At 37.4% G+C, this 16,900-nt stretch overlaps 1 protein-coding gene across 2 annotated transcripts in view; it reads right to left on the reverse strand.

Moving 5' to 3' along the window:
• Positions 1-1,106: 1,106 nt before the first annotated feature.
• CNST (consortin, connexin sorting protein) overlaps positions 1,107-16,900 on the reverse strand; it is a 46,893-nt gene continuing 31,099 nt past the window's right edge. For both annotated transcript variants that reach the window (XM_045537174.1, XM_045537175.1), the window contains exons 7-11: positions 15,299-15,320; positions 15,010-15,106; positions 12,653-13,551; positions 7,190-7,325; positions 1,107-3,750 (exon numbers count right to left, since the gene is read on the reverse strand). In XM_045537174.1, coding sequence (XP_045393130.1) covers positions 3,545-3,750; positions 7,190-7,325; positions 12,653-13,551; positions 15,010-15,106; positions 15,299-15,320 — 1,360 coding nt within the window. In that variant the 3' untranslated portion in view covers positions 1,107-3,544. The remainder of the gene's footprint in view (positions 3,751-7,189; positions 7,326-12,652; positions 13,552-15,009; positions 15,107-15,298; positions 15,321-16,900) is intronic.

The raw sequence follows: 16,900 nt of genomic DNA on the forward strand, positions 1-16,900 counted from the left end.
ATTCCCTCTTCACAAATACATTTTCTTCACCAGATAGCAATTCTTTAACCTGGTACCATTTCTTGTTTCTGGAGCCCAGCACCCAGCTCAGGGCTAGGCACACTGCAGGCATTCAAATGTTTGTCAAGGTAAACACAGGGGTGAACATTGTTGCTCATGGTTCTGCACTGATCTGGGGGTAACGGACACAAAGTTGAGTTCAGGAGTAACTCTTCTTCGATCGGGGAGAAAAGATGCCCATAGGTTACCTCGCCTTCTCTCTCACCAGCCTAAACCCAGGGAGATTTATTCTGTTTGGCAATTTTAAACTCACTGTAGCTTTTAGAGAGTTAGTACCTGAGGCTCAATAAATGTTTATCTTTGAGGTGGTTAGAATAGCAGATGGCACCAGAATTTGTGCCGTAAGCTCTAGAATCATTCTGAAGTAGAGGCAGCATGATAGAATAGAAAGTATTAATATGATGGACTTGGGGAGTTATAGGACTCGGACTTGAGGGATGTGTGTTTAATGATGTAAGCATCTAATGAATTAAATGTGAAAACACTACATACACTGCGTAAAGTAGGAGACCAGTGTGGGACCGAAGAAATGGAGAGTTATACAGGTCACATCAGCGGAGAGAAAAAAATTCAGTCTCTCTTTGGATTGGGAGTGAACGCCCCAAGGCCAGCTTCAGTGAAAATGATAAATAGCTACAGGATTTGTTCTCTCCCACATTCTCTCCTTTTCTCCCCAACTCCTACCCCTGCCACTCCCACTCATGTCCTCCCACCACCCCAGCAAGACCCAAGTCACATCTGTCCTTGCAAATCTCAGATCCTCTGCACATCTAACACACACACTCACAGCTCAACAAATTAAACCTCCCAGAGGATTTTGATCTTTAAATCTGAAAGGATGAGTATGTAGAGCGAATTTCAGCGGCTGTGGGAGGCAGACAGGGGAAGTATTTTAGAGGCTGGGGAGCCTTTACTTAGGGACCTATTAGACTTCCCCAAATAGATGACCATCTACTTGTGGGGCCAGACCAACTTCTAAAATTATACTTTCACTTTAAAGCAGTTTTTCTCAGCACCCAAGTGTTCAAATAAACTCTCCGAGACACTTTGTTGGTATAGATTTTAAATTACAAGCTCGATGTGATATCCTCAAATACAGTTCTTAAGGAAGATTAGTTACAAATAGTTGTCAGTACTTTCCAGTGACAGAAGAAATTACATTTTTGTAAAACTGGATGAATTTTTTATGTGTGAGATGACACTCAGTTCACCACCAGGTGGAATTACTCCAATTCATGCAATAAATGACTGTTACATTTTTTAAAGTTGCCCTAATCTTTCTAGTTGAGATTTCATGCCTATTTTAGGTCAAGATATCAACATGCTCCTGAGCTCACCTCAGCCTCTGCGGGGAGGGGCTGAGGACACCATGGCTTTTCTGAGACCCAGCTGGGCCCCTGATTAGCGAGGTATCGTTCTGACCCCTTTGTCTCAGGGTGAAGGTTCCCAGGAAGTTTCAGAAGTGGCCTGGGTCGCCTGTTGGCAAATATTATACCAGAGATTACACAGGACGAGAGTGATCTAAAAGAGGTGAACAGGAGGGCAATTTTAACTTATGTTGACATGAAATCGGCAGAAATAAGCATCACCAAATTCCTGCGACTAGAAATTGAGGATAGAACAGAAGAGGTTTGTCTATGATGAGGATGACCCTCACAGTAGACCTCGTGAACAGCTTTTATAGAAGCACTTAAGATAGTACCATCAACATTTTACATATTTTACATACAATTTGAATACAAATTCTTAAAATTTATAATAGAACATTAAAATAATCTTCTAATAAAATCAGCCTTAGGCATAAGGAATCTAAATCTCAGTATCTTGTACAATTCTAAATAAATATCTTTGATCTATAACCCTTGAAAATATTACAGTTTATGGGGACATGATAGAGACAAGTCAAACAGTATTACAAGTGAAAATGAAACATCCGTTTAAAAATAAACAAGTCTAAAAACACACCGAACTGAAATATACAAAATCAAAACACCAAAGACACAGTAATTAAATAGCTAGCACTGGGATAACGGAACGCATGCTCAGCAACACGCTTTCAACTTATATAAAAAGCCCTTTAAAATTCATGTCATCGAAATAAATACGCAGAAACACAAAGGGAGCTACTGTACCAGCCAGTAACAACTAGAAAGTAATTTCTCCCATTTTCTTTCCAATGATACTAACAGAAAAAGACAAAATAATGATCACTTGTTAAAAAACTATAATTCATGTTTGCTCTTTTAAAATGCTGCCTGATAAAAAGTCAAAGCAAGGCTTCCCAAATGTTAGACCACTGTACCTTTGATAAGGAAAGGCCACCTAACCAACAGATACAAACGAAAATCAGACATCTGCCTATTGAGGGTATGATTGAATTTTTGCTTTATGACCCCACAAGAGGGTCTAAATCAAGCGCATGATATGAATGAATGTTCAAACATCTGAATGCATGATCTGTTAATACTGAATTACATACGGTGATTTCACTTGCCAAAGTATGAGTTTATTTTACATACGACCAAATTAAAATCTCTATAGCAGGAACTATAACTTATTTATGTTTGTATTCTTGTTCTTAGATTCTCAGAACATAATAGGTGCTCAATAAGGGCTGAATTGAGTTGAGTCCAACATTCATCATTTCAGGAAGCATTGAATCCATGACAAAACCATTGCCTGAGACCCAGGAGGCTCTTTCATTTTGCCTCTAGGCCTGTGATTAATTTTTGGCTACTTAATCAAGTTAATTGCCACAGATCAGTCACAGTTTCTCATTTCAGGGTCAAGATTTCTATAATTCATCTATTCCACAGTTAAGCCTTCTTCAAAGATTTGTGCCTGCACATCATAGTCAAGTTAAAAGAATAAAAATAATCTTTGTTACTCTATGTTGGATATTTGCTTGTCATAACTGCCTCAAAAACACACACGCACACTCACACACACAACCATTTCACAAATGGAGAAAGAATCTGGAAATAATGCACAAAGCCTAAAGTACACAGCTTCCAAGCTTAACTAAAAAATGACGTTGAAACCATTAAAGTAATTCCTTTTGATTATATACAAACTTATTGCGTGATGGCTGGAAGCAACGTCTATGGACCGACAAATGTAAACCAAAAGTGTCCTTGAACCATTGGCTTGACAAGGTAGCTAAAAATAGTGTAGTTGCAAGACTCCCCTGTTTAATTCTGCTCAGTGTACCTCATTATACTAGGAGGCAGTGAGGAGGAGACAGAGAGGCTCTCCAAAGATAATTCCTTCCATCCACAATGCTTGAGATCAGGATTTGCCTCACTTAAACGGATTATTCTAACAGAGTTCCTCTGGATTGCCATTTAAAGCCGTGGTTGCTGACGTCCTTGGTTCATAACCGGGGGAAGAGGGGAATGTTACAGAACTCCTGAAATAAAATCTGTTTAGAAAGTTTTACATCTTTCATTCGAACTGCCAGCATGCCGGTCTCTCTTGAGCGCTGCTAGGAGAGGTAGATCCAGTGTTTCAGTTCTGCCATTCCCTGCACTAACTTCGTGTAATAGAAGTCCACGTTGGCTGCAAACTCTGTGCAGACAGGTGACTCCATGTCACCGAAAGTGCAGTATAATGCAGTTCCTCCAACACTGAGGAAAACCGTTGCTATGCACAGCAAGATCAGTAAAATACAGGAGCCGCCTCCAACTTCATCTGCAAATATGAGAAAAGAGTGAGGTTAAATTGTCACCAAAATGGAAATCTTAGCATTTGCTGTCTTCTCGCTGATTAAGATAACCAGATATTTCTAATGTTAGTCCCCAGGGATAGGACTTATTGACAGCAAACTCCTGCTCCTAAGGACTCTACGAAGACCTTCCTATGAGCTACCACAAAGGCTCATACTTGGATGCTAAAATTAAAACTAGCTCATTTATCCAATAAACAGAGTCACTCCCATGAAAAGGAAGAAAAACAGGGCAGTGTTCCTCTGATGTGCTATAATTATAGCATCATTTTACAGTACACATTACAACCTCACTATTATGACACCTTTGGAGTTCACACTACGGGACTCCTTTAAGGCCGAGTCAGCTTGGTATTAATAAAGAAATGTCTTTGGGTGGGATCTCTTGGCATCTTATTAATACTCACTTTTATTCTTATCACTTAGTGGAATAGTGAAGTTCTAGACGGTGTGGTGGTTTCTTTTAATTTTGGTTAACATCTTTGGCAAGTTTGTTTTTAATAAAAAGGCCCCCCATATCAGTCTTTCTATGTTGAAGAAAATAACTATTCTCTCATTGCAAAATCTTAACAATCATTCATAATTAAAGAAAATAAAAATATTTCAAAAAGACTAAAAAAGGTTTATGATCTGCAGCATGAGGAAGGTGTAGGGAAACATTTTGGCAAGGTAACTTGGTAGTATCTATTAAAATTTAAAATTAATGTATCCTCTACACTGGACACTTTTGAGAGTGAGAGAGTGTTAACTGAACTCAGTGCTGGGAAGACAGGTATAAACCAGGACTAGCTCAGACCAAATAGGACATGTGGTTCTGACATTTAGCCCAGCAAGTCCACCTTTAGGAATTAGCCTATAGATTTGTACAATGCATGATCATATATACAAGATTGTTCACTGTAGCAGTTTGTTATAACAAAAGGTTGAGAATAACCTAGTTATTCCAGTTACAGTAGAATAGTTAAATAATCATAGGACATTTATATAATAGAATTCTATGCAATTACGTAACAGCATGAAGTAATTTAATATTAAAAGATGTCCAAGATTCATGATTCAATTTTGACTTTAATACTGTCTGAATTTTTCATGATTAGCATATATTGTTTTTATGATAAGAAACAAATTTTATAAGACCTAATATATACCAAATCAACTTTATTTGGAAGATTTTACAGTATTACATGCTGATATTCTCCCTGTAAAAATTCAAACTCAAAAGTGTCTTAGAGTCTAAGGACTGTCCCTTTTTCTCCTACCCAATCATATTCATCCCTCCAGAGGCAAACACTATTAAATTTGCTGTGTATCCTTCTAGAGCTAACATACATGATTTTAGGACTTTAATACAAACAGGATTATATAATCATATTGTTCTGCAATTTACATTTTAGAATAGTTTATGCCTATATATGAAAAACCATATGCATATATATATATTTTTAGAGACAGGGTCTCACTCTGTCACCCAAGCTGGAGTGCAGTGGCATCATCATAGCTTAGTGCAGCCCTGAGTGCCTGGGCTAAAGCGATCCTCCTGCCACAGCCTCCTGAGTAGCTGGGACTACAGATGTGTGTTACCACACCCAGCTAATTTATTATTATTGTTATTACTATTATTTAGAAATGGGGTCTGGCTATGTTGCCTGGGCTGGTCTTGAACTCCTGGCCTCAAATGATCCTCTTGTCTCAGCCTCTTGCATTGTTGGGATTATAGGTGTGAGCCACTGCACCTGGCCGAAAATATATTTTTTATACAAATGAAGAAATATGATCATATCATTCATGCTGTGTTTCTTGTTTTGGACAGTGTAGTCTTTCTACCTGGTTTTATTTTCTTTAACATTATCCCCTCCCACCTCCTTATCTATGTTAACAATCTAGTTTATGTACCTTTCTATATTTTGCTTCATTATCACATATTCATATACAAACATTTCAACACAGTTTAAATATTTAAAAACATCTACTTTGTTTTATCTACATGTGCTGGAACTGGTTAGAGCTGCACAGTCCAACACGGAAGCCACGAGCCACACGTGGCTGTTAGGCACCTGGTCCAAACTGGGAGGTGATATGAGTGTAAAACACACACCAGACTTTGAAGACTTTGGTGTGAAAAAAGGGATGCAAAATATTTCTTCAGTAATTTTTTCATACAGATCATATGTCAAAATAATATCTTTGATGTACTGGGTTAAATAAAATATGCTATTAAAATTCATTTCATCTATTTCTTTTTATTTTAACATGGCTACTACAAAATTTAAAATCATATATGTGTCTGATTATATTAATATTTCTGGTGGATAGCATTGATTTAGAGGAAGGTTTTGGCAGAGAGTGAGGTTTATGAAACACCATGCGAGCTCCAGAGCTTGGGAGTAAGCCAGCACCAGCACCAGCCACTTACATGAAGTTTTATAATTCTTACAATGAATTCACACACATCATTCGACATGTTTCTCAGCCCCTGGGGGCAGATAGGCAGATGTTACTCTTATTTTAAAGATGATGAAACTGAGTCTCCCACAAATTAAGTGCGTTGGTCTAAGATGTGGTGGCTACGAAGTGAAAGAGGAACTGTGAGTTCCAAATCCAGGGTTCCTTCTACTAGAGCAACGATTGGGTGCAAATTCCTGTTAGCAGAAATGGGCACTTAATCTGGAGAAGATGTTGAGAGTTACAAGCAAGGTGCAGAGGTCAGATGAGGGGTTAGAACAGATTGTTTAAGGCCCCGAACCAGCTTCATGACTATAAAAATTTAGAAACCTCCACTTTAATCACTTTTGTCCCACTTAGAAAGCACACCTAAATGTTTACACTGTTATTTTACCAATGCAGTTAGTTGTTCTATAAATACAAGAAGCATACTGACAGGTTCTTGGTTATATTTCCACTTCCTCGTATTTACCCACGCCTTAGATAAACCTATTTGCAAGGACAAAAGGCAGCACTGTTTGCTACAGTAACAATCTTAGGTATAGGCCCAGGAGGAAAAAAAAAAAAAAATCAAACAATAGCAACAGTGTTAAATTGCTGCCCTTGAGAGACACTCTTTTTCTAAAAAAAGAGTGAAGAAGAAATCACTGAAGAGAATATACTTGTAGTTCACAAATATTTTCCACAATGAAGGAGGAATATTAACTGGCTACTGAATGGAAGACAAAAATATCAGGCTCACTGAAGAAAAAGAATAAGAAGAAGTATTAAAGAAGGAAATTGACTGAAATGAGCTCTCAGCATTGGAGACTGACTATGGCATCAGGAGACCACAGTTAAGTTTTGCAATGTGCTCACTTAATTGAGCAAACAAAATGTTTAGAAATGATTTAAGATTATAGTTTGATATTTTTCTGTTTCTCTCAGAAGATAAAGCAACTGAAGAATATATGAGCAGGTTACCTTGATCCAAGCTGTCGTCTATTTCTTGGAATCTCACTCTTCGCTTAGACGTTTTCTGCTGCATCTGGGCGGGATGGTCGCCTACAGCGTCATTCCTCTTCTTTAATATAGAGACCAGCCCCTCCGCAGGGACAACCTGTCAGGGGTGATAACCATCTGTTCTATTAAGGTGGGACATCTCAATGATATTTTACATGTCACTATAAAAAAGGTTAACTCAATAGATATTTGAATTTTTATTATAGAAATTCCTATAGAAAAAAAACCACAATTAATCATTAAAACCTAGCAGAATAAAACTTTCGCTTCTACGCAGATCGCTGACAAACGTGCAAGTCTAGAACCTGCCTTCTTTCCTTAACCCCCGAACTGACCCCAGGGACAGGCATGTGAGCAGGGTGCAGCAGAACGGAAACCAGGAGGCCTCCTCTAACCACTTCACGTTGCAGTTTCCTCTCCCTGTTATCTGTGAAATGATCACTCAGCCCCTCTTTGCTTAATCATTAGCACTGGGTTTCGCTTTACAATACATGCTTATAATCCGCCATTGTTTTTCTCATTCTTCAGCAGGTTTTAAGAAATGAACATGTTAACACTTAAAATATATCTGACATCAAACTTTTAACACCAACACAAGTGTTGTCCTCAGTTCCTCTGAGAAACTATGCATTGACTACATGATGCTCTACTGCTCAAAATATTTTATGGACTTCTCTTCTAGAATTTCTCTCAGAACCAGTTTACTAGGGACATATTACTTTAGATCAAAGGCCTACTGCCTATTTTTGTAAATACAATTTAATTGGAACACGGACAAGCCCATTTGTCTACGTGCTGTGCATGGCTGCTTTGGGGCTGAATTGGCAGAACTGTGTAGTTGCAATAGATCATAACATCTAAGGTATTTATAATTTGGCCTTTCATAGAAAAAGCGTCGTGTCTAATACCTCTTCAGACCCCTGATCCTACCCCTTTCTATGTTGCCCTCTAGTTTTCGCTTCGACCGCCTTTCTCCTATGTCCCACCCCTTACTTAGAAACAAAAACAAAAACCTTTGCCATTTAGGAGCTAAAAGACTCCAAGGCGCAGGGAGAAAGACAGAGGATCAGTTGGAAGAGCCAGGCTGGGAAGCAGCAGGCCTTACCGAGGGCCCCCAAAGTACTCTTCTGGGTCAGGCCCAGAAGTTTACCTTGTGAGTCGCCTGCCTGCAACAAGCTGTAGGTGATGACACAGGTGGGCATTGTGGGCCTAACAGTGTGGATGTCAGTCAGTGGCTGGCTGGTATCAGGCCACTGTAAGCTAAGGACTGCCTGTAATGTCACTTATTTCATCAGTAGCATAAAATACTTAATATGCTTTCCAGTTCCAGCCAGCAATCTCTGATAATGTGCTATGCATAAATATTATAGGTTCTATTAGTTCTTTTTATAACCCAGGGCTTTTAGGGCCAAATAACTCAAGACAGCCTTCTGCTGGGCTTCCCTGAACATGGGTCTATAGAAACCATTATCTCAAAAAAAAAAAAAAAAAAAATCAATAAGCCAGCAGTTTATTCTTTTTTTAGAAAATATGTATTTCAGAGGTCCTTTGTCCTTGTTCTGAGAAAACTAAAGTACTTTAGTGGCACTAAAATGGTATGTACAAATATGTAAAGGAATAGTCTTTCAAATCTTTCTTTAGAAAGCAAAAACATCATTCAAGAGACCCTGCATACAACAAGGGAAAGTGATTTTATAAGCACCTTGCTGAAACGAATAGGCAAAGAAGCCCTAATAAGAATCTAAAGAGCAGGAGATGGAAAATGGAAATTAATTTTAATGATTATTTTACTACTAAAGATAGATCACTGAAATTCTATTTTTAGTAAATATAAAAAAAGAAGGTTCATAGATTCACTCACTATTTTCTTCATAAAATAAAGTCATATATTTACCAATGGTGAATTCACCCACTATGGACATTTTCAAGGTACTGTTAACTACTTAGAAAAACAATCCTATTAATAACAGCTCCAAAGGTGAGACCCAGAGGGGCATTACTGTTCATTGTGTATTATATCTTTGCGATATGAACTTTGAATTTGTAAATTCAAGAAACAGATGCAAACCATAAATCAAAAGACACTGCAGATATAAATAACTGGATGCTGACAGACTGACAGAAGCTCCTGAAGCCACCTGAAAAGGCACAGAATGTGCCACTTGGACCAAGGGCTGGTCCCAGTGCTGCAGCTGTTAGGTGCCAACTTTAGCTCCTCCTCAGCCAAACCTACAGTGATGCTTGGCTCTGTATGTCATGCTGTTAAGGGATACAAGCCTTATCGGGTGGGCCCACCTCCTTTACTATGGGTGGCAATGAACTTTGGAAACTTTCTCAAAATCTTTCCAAAGAGGAAGCAGCAGAGTAGGAGAACTTACAATTGTGCGGATGGGCTAACTTTTTGTTTTGACATCCTCCCCCCACAATCCATTAATTCTTGGCTAAAAATGTAACCACATCCTTTTTCTCTTCCATCAAAAACATGCTGTGTCAGCAGGACCTGCCCCAGTATCTGAAGTGAAGGAATGTGCTGTTTTCCACTACAGCCCTTCAGTCTTGCTCAGGAATCTTCTCTAGGTCTTTCTGCCGTAACTGCCTCTGGTCCTACAGCCTACAGTGGAGAACAAGGGACGGTGGGAGCAAGTTTAGGCAGGAGATGCAGGCCAAGGGGAACTCTTAGAAGACAGATGGTGTGACAAATAGAATTTATCCTTTGTGTTTTTGTAAGAGTTTTGGGTACAGGTCTTAGACCAGCCCCTAACAGGATTACTACTTACCACATCAGAGACTCAAACAGAAAGAGCTTTTAAGAAACAACTTGGGTGGAGTGTGCCTTAATTCCATGACCGAAGGGCAAGTAAGACAAAACAAGTCATGGTCTTGGTTTGGGGTCTCACTCAAAAGACTGTCAAGTGTTTCTAAACAGATTGGGCTGTTGATTTAGGGTACATAGCAATATGTCTCCTCCAAAGTATTCTTAAAAACATGCCTTTTTTTTTTTTTACCATAATATCAGTACTAAAAGATAAAAAAAATTTAAATTCCAAAAACATTATAAAAAGGATAAAAAAATAAAGCTTTAAAACTCAATTGAGTTTCCCACTTCAATTACTAAATTCCTTTCCTACCCAAACAAAATATATCAAGCCCTTCCACTGAGAACAAAAAGAATGTCTGAGCTATCATTAATGTAATTGTTACTGGTAGTACTCTATGAATAAACACAGGCTTTTAAAAAAGTCCATCTGGCCTAGTCTTCTTCATTTGCAAATAAATAGTTCTTCTCACACTTCCCCTCAAACATCAATGACCGTCTTAAACAGCATTTTCAGAATGAACTGATTGTAAAAACAAAATTATATTGTAACTCTACTGGAATAGTAAATCCAAATGTGACAAGGGAAACATTCAGAGAGACAGTGCTGTTAGAAGTGCCTCCTCATAAAATTAAAGGAGAAAATAGATATCAAATAATATTCTTCTAATGATATAAGTTTTACTCAACCTAGATCCTCCAGGTCAGTAAATTTTGAATAAGGAACACATGCTTGGTTTCCAATTCACTCGAGAATTAACATTCACAAATCACATGACTGTATCATAAACACCTTAAATGCCAGTGATTTCGCCATAGAAGCACATGTCAAATTTATCACCACTATTCTCACTAAAAAAACAAATGATGCTCTCTGCCTACTCCTTTAGATTTGGGTTCTATAATAAGAACTATTATTTAGTGAATGTGTATACATTATGTAAAGACATTTACAAAACATGTCATTTAATCTTCACAAGGCATTATCAGCCCCATTTTACAGGTGAAGAAGCCAAGCTTAGAGAGTAACTTGCTTAAGCTTGCAGTGCCAATAACTGACAGTTTGAATACTAACTCAAGATTAAAGCTCTTTTCATTTCCTTAATGTGAAAAGATCTTATTGTTTTCCCAAACTATTAAAATTTTGCTCCATGCCATAGATTATAAGATATATAATATACATATAATTATATATAATTACAGTGAGAAAAACAATTTGCAAATAAAATGAATAAGTTTCTTTTGTCTTTCCAAAGTAGTTTACATCTCTAGCAAAAATTCTTATATTACCCCAATTAACAGATACTTACACTAACGGCTAAATTTGTCAATCTAGAAACATGGGGGCATTTTCCTATAAGGTCAACATGATCATTGGCATGAAAAGAGGCGTCAGGTAACAGTAAGCTTTTGGAATTACAGCTGGATTTGAATATGGGTGGGACCTCTGTTTTGTTAACTCCCCGTACCAGAGATCTGGTTAAAATAAATAAGAGAATGAATACTGAGTCAACAGGTGCTTTACTATTAACTCTATTTGATTATTATTTTTACTATTTTAAAAGTTGTGGTAAAATATATATAACATAAAATTGCCATTTTAACCATTTCTTAGTATATTAATTCAATGGCATTAATTACAATCAACACACTGTGTGACCATCACCACTACCTATTTCCAAAATTTTTCATCACCCCAAACAGAAACACTGTACCCATTAAGCAATATTAAATAATTTTGTTAAGAAAAAATTAAGAAGAAAAATCATAGTTGCAATGATAATGCTGTGTTAGAACACAATGGATATGAATGGGACTTAAAAGCTAACTTGGAAAAAAATATATAAGGTGAAGAAAAAGAAAGGCAGCCAGTATGCTTATTTTCAGAGAAGGAAACAGCCTTAGAGAGGTAAAAAGTGATTCCATGAGGCTGGTAACTAACTGGTAGGACTGTTTTGGAATTAAGCCAATTGAATTCTGCTCTTTCCACTGTACCAAGCCATCCTGGTGAGGGGGCTGTAGTTTCGTTATGGCTTTTATCTTTTCTTTTTCCAAACTTTTTATTGTAATATCTAACGAAGGGAATGGTAATTTTGCCTTGATCTTGTTTTTTTCTAACTTAAATAGCTTAAAAATGAATCCAGTACCCCCCTTGTGTTATATTTTAAAATATTTCTTAAATAATTTTGAAAAATATCTTAACAAGAGGAAGAAACAGTGAGTACATACTATATTTTATCTCCTAGAGGTATGAGAAGAAAAATGAGATTTCCTTATTGGAATGGGACTAATCTTATCTTGATAATAATTTCTGGGACTGCCAAATAAAAGTCAGGACTATTTAAAAAAATGGTTATATATAATAATGGTTACTATATCTGGAAGCATGCAATATACTCTCTTGAAGTATAAACATCATAATGATTAAAAGTCATTTTATTCAACAGATATAAATTTAAAAACTACTAATAATTAAAATTTGATGTTAACTACAATTTTCCCTCATGTTTGAGACTAGGGAAAACTTACAAAAACAAGGCCATATTTAGCATACATATTAGTTTTTAAAATTTCACTCTACTTTTAATTGTAGTTCACGTCTAATTTACCTCTGCAATCTCTATCCTTTTGGCAAGATCATCAAGAGAAAGAGGGCTATCATCAGAAGGCAGATTCTCCTGTAGACTGTAGGATGCTTCTTCAGGAGAAAGATCTTGAAGGAGATCAGAGTCTTCCTCTTGGCTATCTTCATACAAAAGGGAATCTTCAGTGTCTTTTAAGCATCCTTCCAAAAGGCTGTTCAAATAGTCTTCTGTTTCCTTACTGAGTTGGTCATCCTTATCTCCCTTTTCCTCTGGGGCCATATACACCTCTGGAAGCCGTGTACTTAAGTCAGATATTTTATTGTTTTCACAACGTGCATTCTCAGAAGCCTCTGAGTCAGCCTGGCCCTGTGGTGATTTTCCATCACTGTCCGTAAGATCGGGTTGCTGCGGCTCATCTAATTCATTGTTCTCAAGTTGGTCTGTGGGCAACGCCTCAGAAGCATCCCGAAGTGGCAACCTGAGTGCTCTTCTTTGAGCCTGTGAGTATTTACCCTCAGCAATCAACACAGGAGATCTGTGGTCACAGGCTGGTAAAATCAATGGTTCTGTCACTGACTCGCGGGAGGGCAATACCTTAGGGTCTTCAGCAATGCCCTCTATTCTGGCTGCATCCTGGCAGGCCTCTGTTTGAGCCAGCTGCAAGTGGCTGTCATCGTCGCAAGCATTCTCGGCAGCGTCTGGCCCAGACCTGTTCCCGGCCGTCTCTGAGGACTGGGTGTGGAGCTCCAGTGCGGCTCCGGCGCTGCGGAGCGGCTCCTCCGTGTGGTCCTTTCCTGCAGCTGCCAGGAGGACTGGGGACTCTGCCTGCCCGGCCATCTGATGGCGGCAGGGACTGCTCCCCAGGGGCTCTTCTTTATGTTGCCTTTCTTTACTTGGTTCCGTGCCAAGACAAGTTTTGCTCTCTAAAGATGAGAAAAATAAGTTGTTTAAAATTCACAACACATTGCTGACATTTCCGTCTGAAACTTATTGTTTTTATCAGACTTGGGCAAGATTTCTTCCCCTAGAATTTAGTCCACACCCCTTCATAAAATGGTCACTAGCAGGATGTCTGGATTATTGAAGCCTTTGACAACCCATACCATTTACTTAGCAGAAGTATGCTGCATTCAATTAGAAACCAGAAGACCCAGGTTCTAGTTGTGAATCAAAGCACCAAGCAAGTGACTTAAACTTGGTGCCTTAGTTTCCCCATGTATACCTCATGTATCACAGCAGAGGCCAAGTTAGAGGTAGTGCCAAGCCAGTACTGGGCAGCAACCAGTGCTAAGCCTCAAATTCAAACCAATAGCCTGTAATAGGACTCCTCCCGATGTGCACAACACAGACACATCCACACCCAAACTAGGTGGTTATTTTTTGATCCCCCCCCCTTTAAGATTCTCAGGAAGCTCATTTTACTCTGATTTCTGATCTAAAAATGACTGGGAAAGAAAAGACAGGAAGAACAAGAGTATATAGGAGGATTGACCTAAGGTGATATTCCTAACTCCCCTCATAAGAGAAAAGAAGGTAAATTAATATTTGAAAAAATGAATAAGTACTTTGTAAAGAGTTAAAGGCTAATTAAATTGACAGGGCCATCATCATCTTTTATCTTCAGCAGAACTCACCCAGAACACCTGATACTTCCTCTTCAGTATCAGGGCTCTCAAGGCCAAATACATGAAACCCAGGAATATAAACTGGTAATAAAATCAGACATCAGGAAAAAAAAAAAACACACCCTAAAACATATTTATCTATCTTTATTTTTTAAAGTTTTTATAATGAGCAACATGCATTTTTCTAAATGTTTTCGAAAACATTTAGAAAAAAAGTTTCTAAAAATCTCTTGACATAGGCACAGGTGGTATAAAATATATCATAAAAGCTTTAGAAATGTATACACACATTTTAAAGTACATCATAGGTTAGTGAACAGGAAAGTAAAGAGATAAATTGCCATAGAGAAATTATCAAGATTTAGAGCTTTAAATATCTAGATTTACAGAACAAATTTCTGGTAAAGTCCATATAATAAATGTTGGCTTTTAAGCAGAAAATAACGTTTGAATACACCAAAACCAATGGAATTCTATTTCAGAGTACTATTGTACAATTTTTTCTTATTCTGTTAGACACATATAACCATCTACTGAAAACATGAAAATAACTTTATAGTATCTACTGCTAGATGTCTAAAAATTGGAGTTACACAACATAAAAAATCTTGCTTTGCTATTTTTCTAGGATAGGTATATGTACAAAAATGTAAATGCAAAAAAATTCCTTCACAGCAATTCAGATGTAACACTTCTAAAATATTGTAGGAGGCAAGTATCTTTTGAATTTCTACCTAACTTAATTTAAAAACATACCTGACTCTTTGGCTGTAGCTCCTCTTTCCTTTGGATCTTCAGACACTGTTAACTGCGTAAAGCATTTCCTTCCCAGGGACCTTTCCACAGCTGCTATCTGAAAAGTTTAATAAAAAAAAAAAATCAACCAAAAAAAAAAAAAAACACAACTTTTTTTTTTGGAAACTGTTGCATTAAACTAGAAAGCTGAAAATAACTTGAGAGAGATTTGTTTTCCAAAACAGTCCATATAACAGACATTACTCTAACATTTTTCCTATAAATATTTTCAAAAGAAACAGTCTCTTACCTTATGCTTGTATAAATGAGGACTGTAGAAAAAAAGAGAGAAAAATGAATTAAAAAAAAAAATTACAGCAGCAAAACACTTCCAAACAAATGTCACTGAAATGGCTATAAAAAAAATACAGCTTCTCTGGATTCTAATATTAGCACAGAACATTTCCACGGCTGAAGCATCACCACTGGCTCACATAGTTCGAAGTGCAGCTATATCATGTGTTTAATCTCCTTAGATAGCAAATTACTACTGAAAACTCCCAAAGAAGCTACAAATGCTGATATCCAGAAGAAAAAAAAAGAATGTCAACTTTTCGCTAATAATGACTTTAAAGATTATTTAACATACATGGATTTTTAAAGTTTCAGTTTATGTCATTATAGTTTAAAATAGATTATGGTAGAAGATAATCTTTTTGGAATTATCCATGGAAACAGATAACAACAAAAAGGTAACTTTTATTTTATTTTTTATTTTTATTTTTTGAGACAGAGTCTCACTCTGTTGTCCTAGCTAGAGTGCAATGGTATGATCATAGCTCACTGCAACCTCAAACTCCTGGGCTCAAGTGATCCTCTTGCCTCAGCCTCTCGAACAGCTGGGACTACAGGGGCACACCACTATGCCTGGCTAATTTTTTCTACTTTTAGTAGAGATGGAGTCTCGCTCTTGCTCAGGTTGGTCTCAAACTCCTGAGCTCAAATGATCCTCCTTGCCTCGGCCTCCCAAAGTGTTGGGATTACAGGTGTGAGCCACTGAGGCTGGCTGGAATTATCCAAATTCTAAAGCATAAAGACAACATGCTCATATTATGTTCAATAAGTATTTGTTTCTTAAATAATTAAAACATTTGTAACACATTAAGGAGTTATTAGTTCCCTAGGATGGGCAGGGGAGGTGTCTTGAGCATTTTAAAAGTAAGAAAATGATCTTCTTTACTTTAAAAGATTCCATTATTTTAAAATTGCTCTGAATTTGAAAGTTAACCCATTTAACATGTTAAGTAATTAGGTTATAATTCAGAATCCCTGAAAATACTGTTGTAAAGGTTCAAATTAACTAACACAAGAAAACGGTCATCATGAGATTTGAATGAGCATCCACCTCTGAATCTAGAATCACACTTTAAAGGCTGGTCTCCAAAACAGTGGGATTCAAAAGCAAGTTCTCTATCTGCTGCATGAGCTACGCAACAATTACTTGGCATTGTTTCATTATTAACAAATAGAACTTTAGTTTTCTCTTTATCATTCTGAGAGAAAAGGAGAGAAAGCTATCAACAGAATGGAAAGTCTTGTAGCCTTTGTATTGAAGATTTATGTTCTGAATTCCAGAAATCTGCACTAGTGTAAACACTATTATGTCCCCTCATCTTTGAATTCTGGGTCTTCAAATAATGAATATTTTGAAATGTAAATGCTTTATTATTACTATAATTGAGGTCAAAAAATCCAATTTCTTGCTGGGTGTGGTAGCTCATGCCTACAATCTCAGTGACTCAGGAGACTGAGGCAGGAGGATTCCGTTAAGCCCAGGAGTCAAGGCTGCAATGAGCTATGATCGATTCTCTACACTCTAACCTGGGTGACACAGGGAGATACATCTTAAAAA

This window comes from Lemur catta, chromosome 25 (genome assembly GCF_020740605.2).
Source record: "Lemur catta isolate mLemCat1 chromosome 25, mLemCat1.pri, whole genome shotgun sequence".
Classification (NCBI taxonomy): Eukaryota; Metazoa; Chordata; class Mammalia; order Primates; family Lemuridae; genus Lemur; species Lemur catta.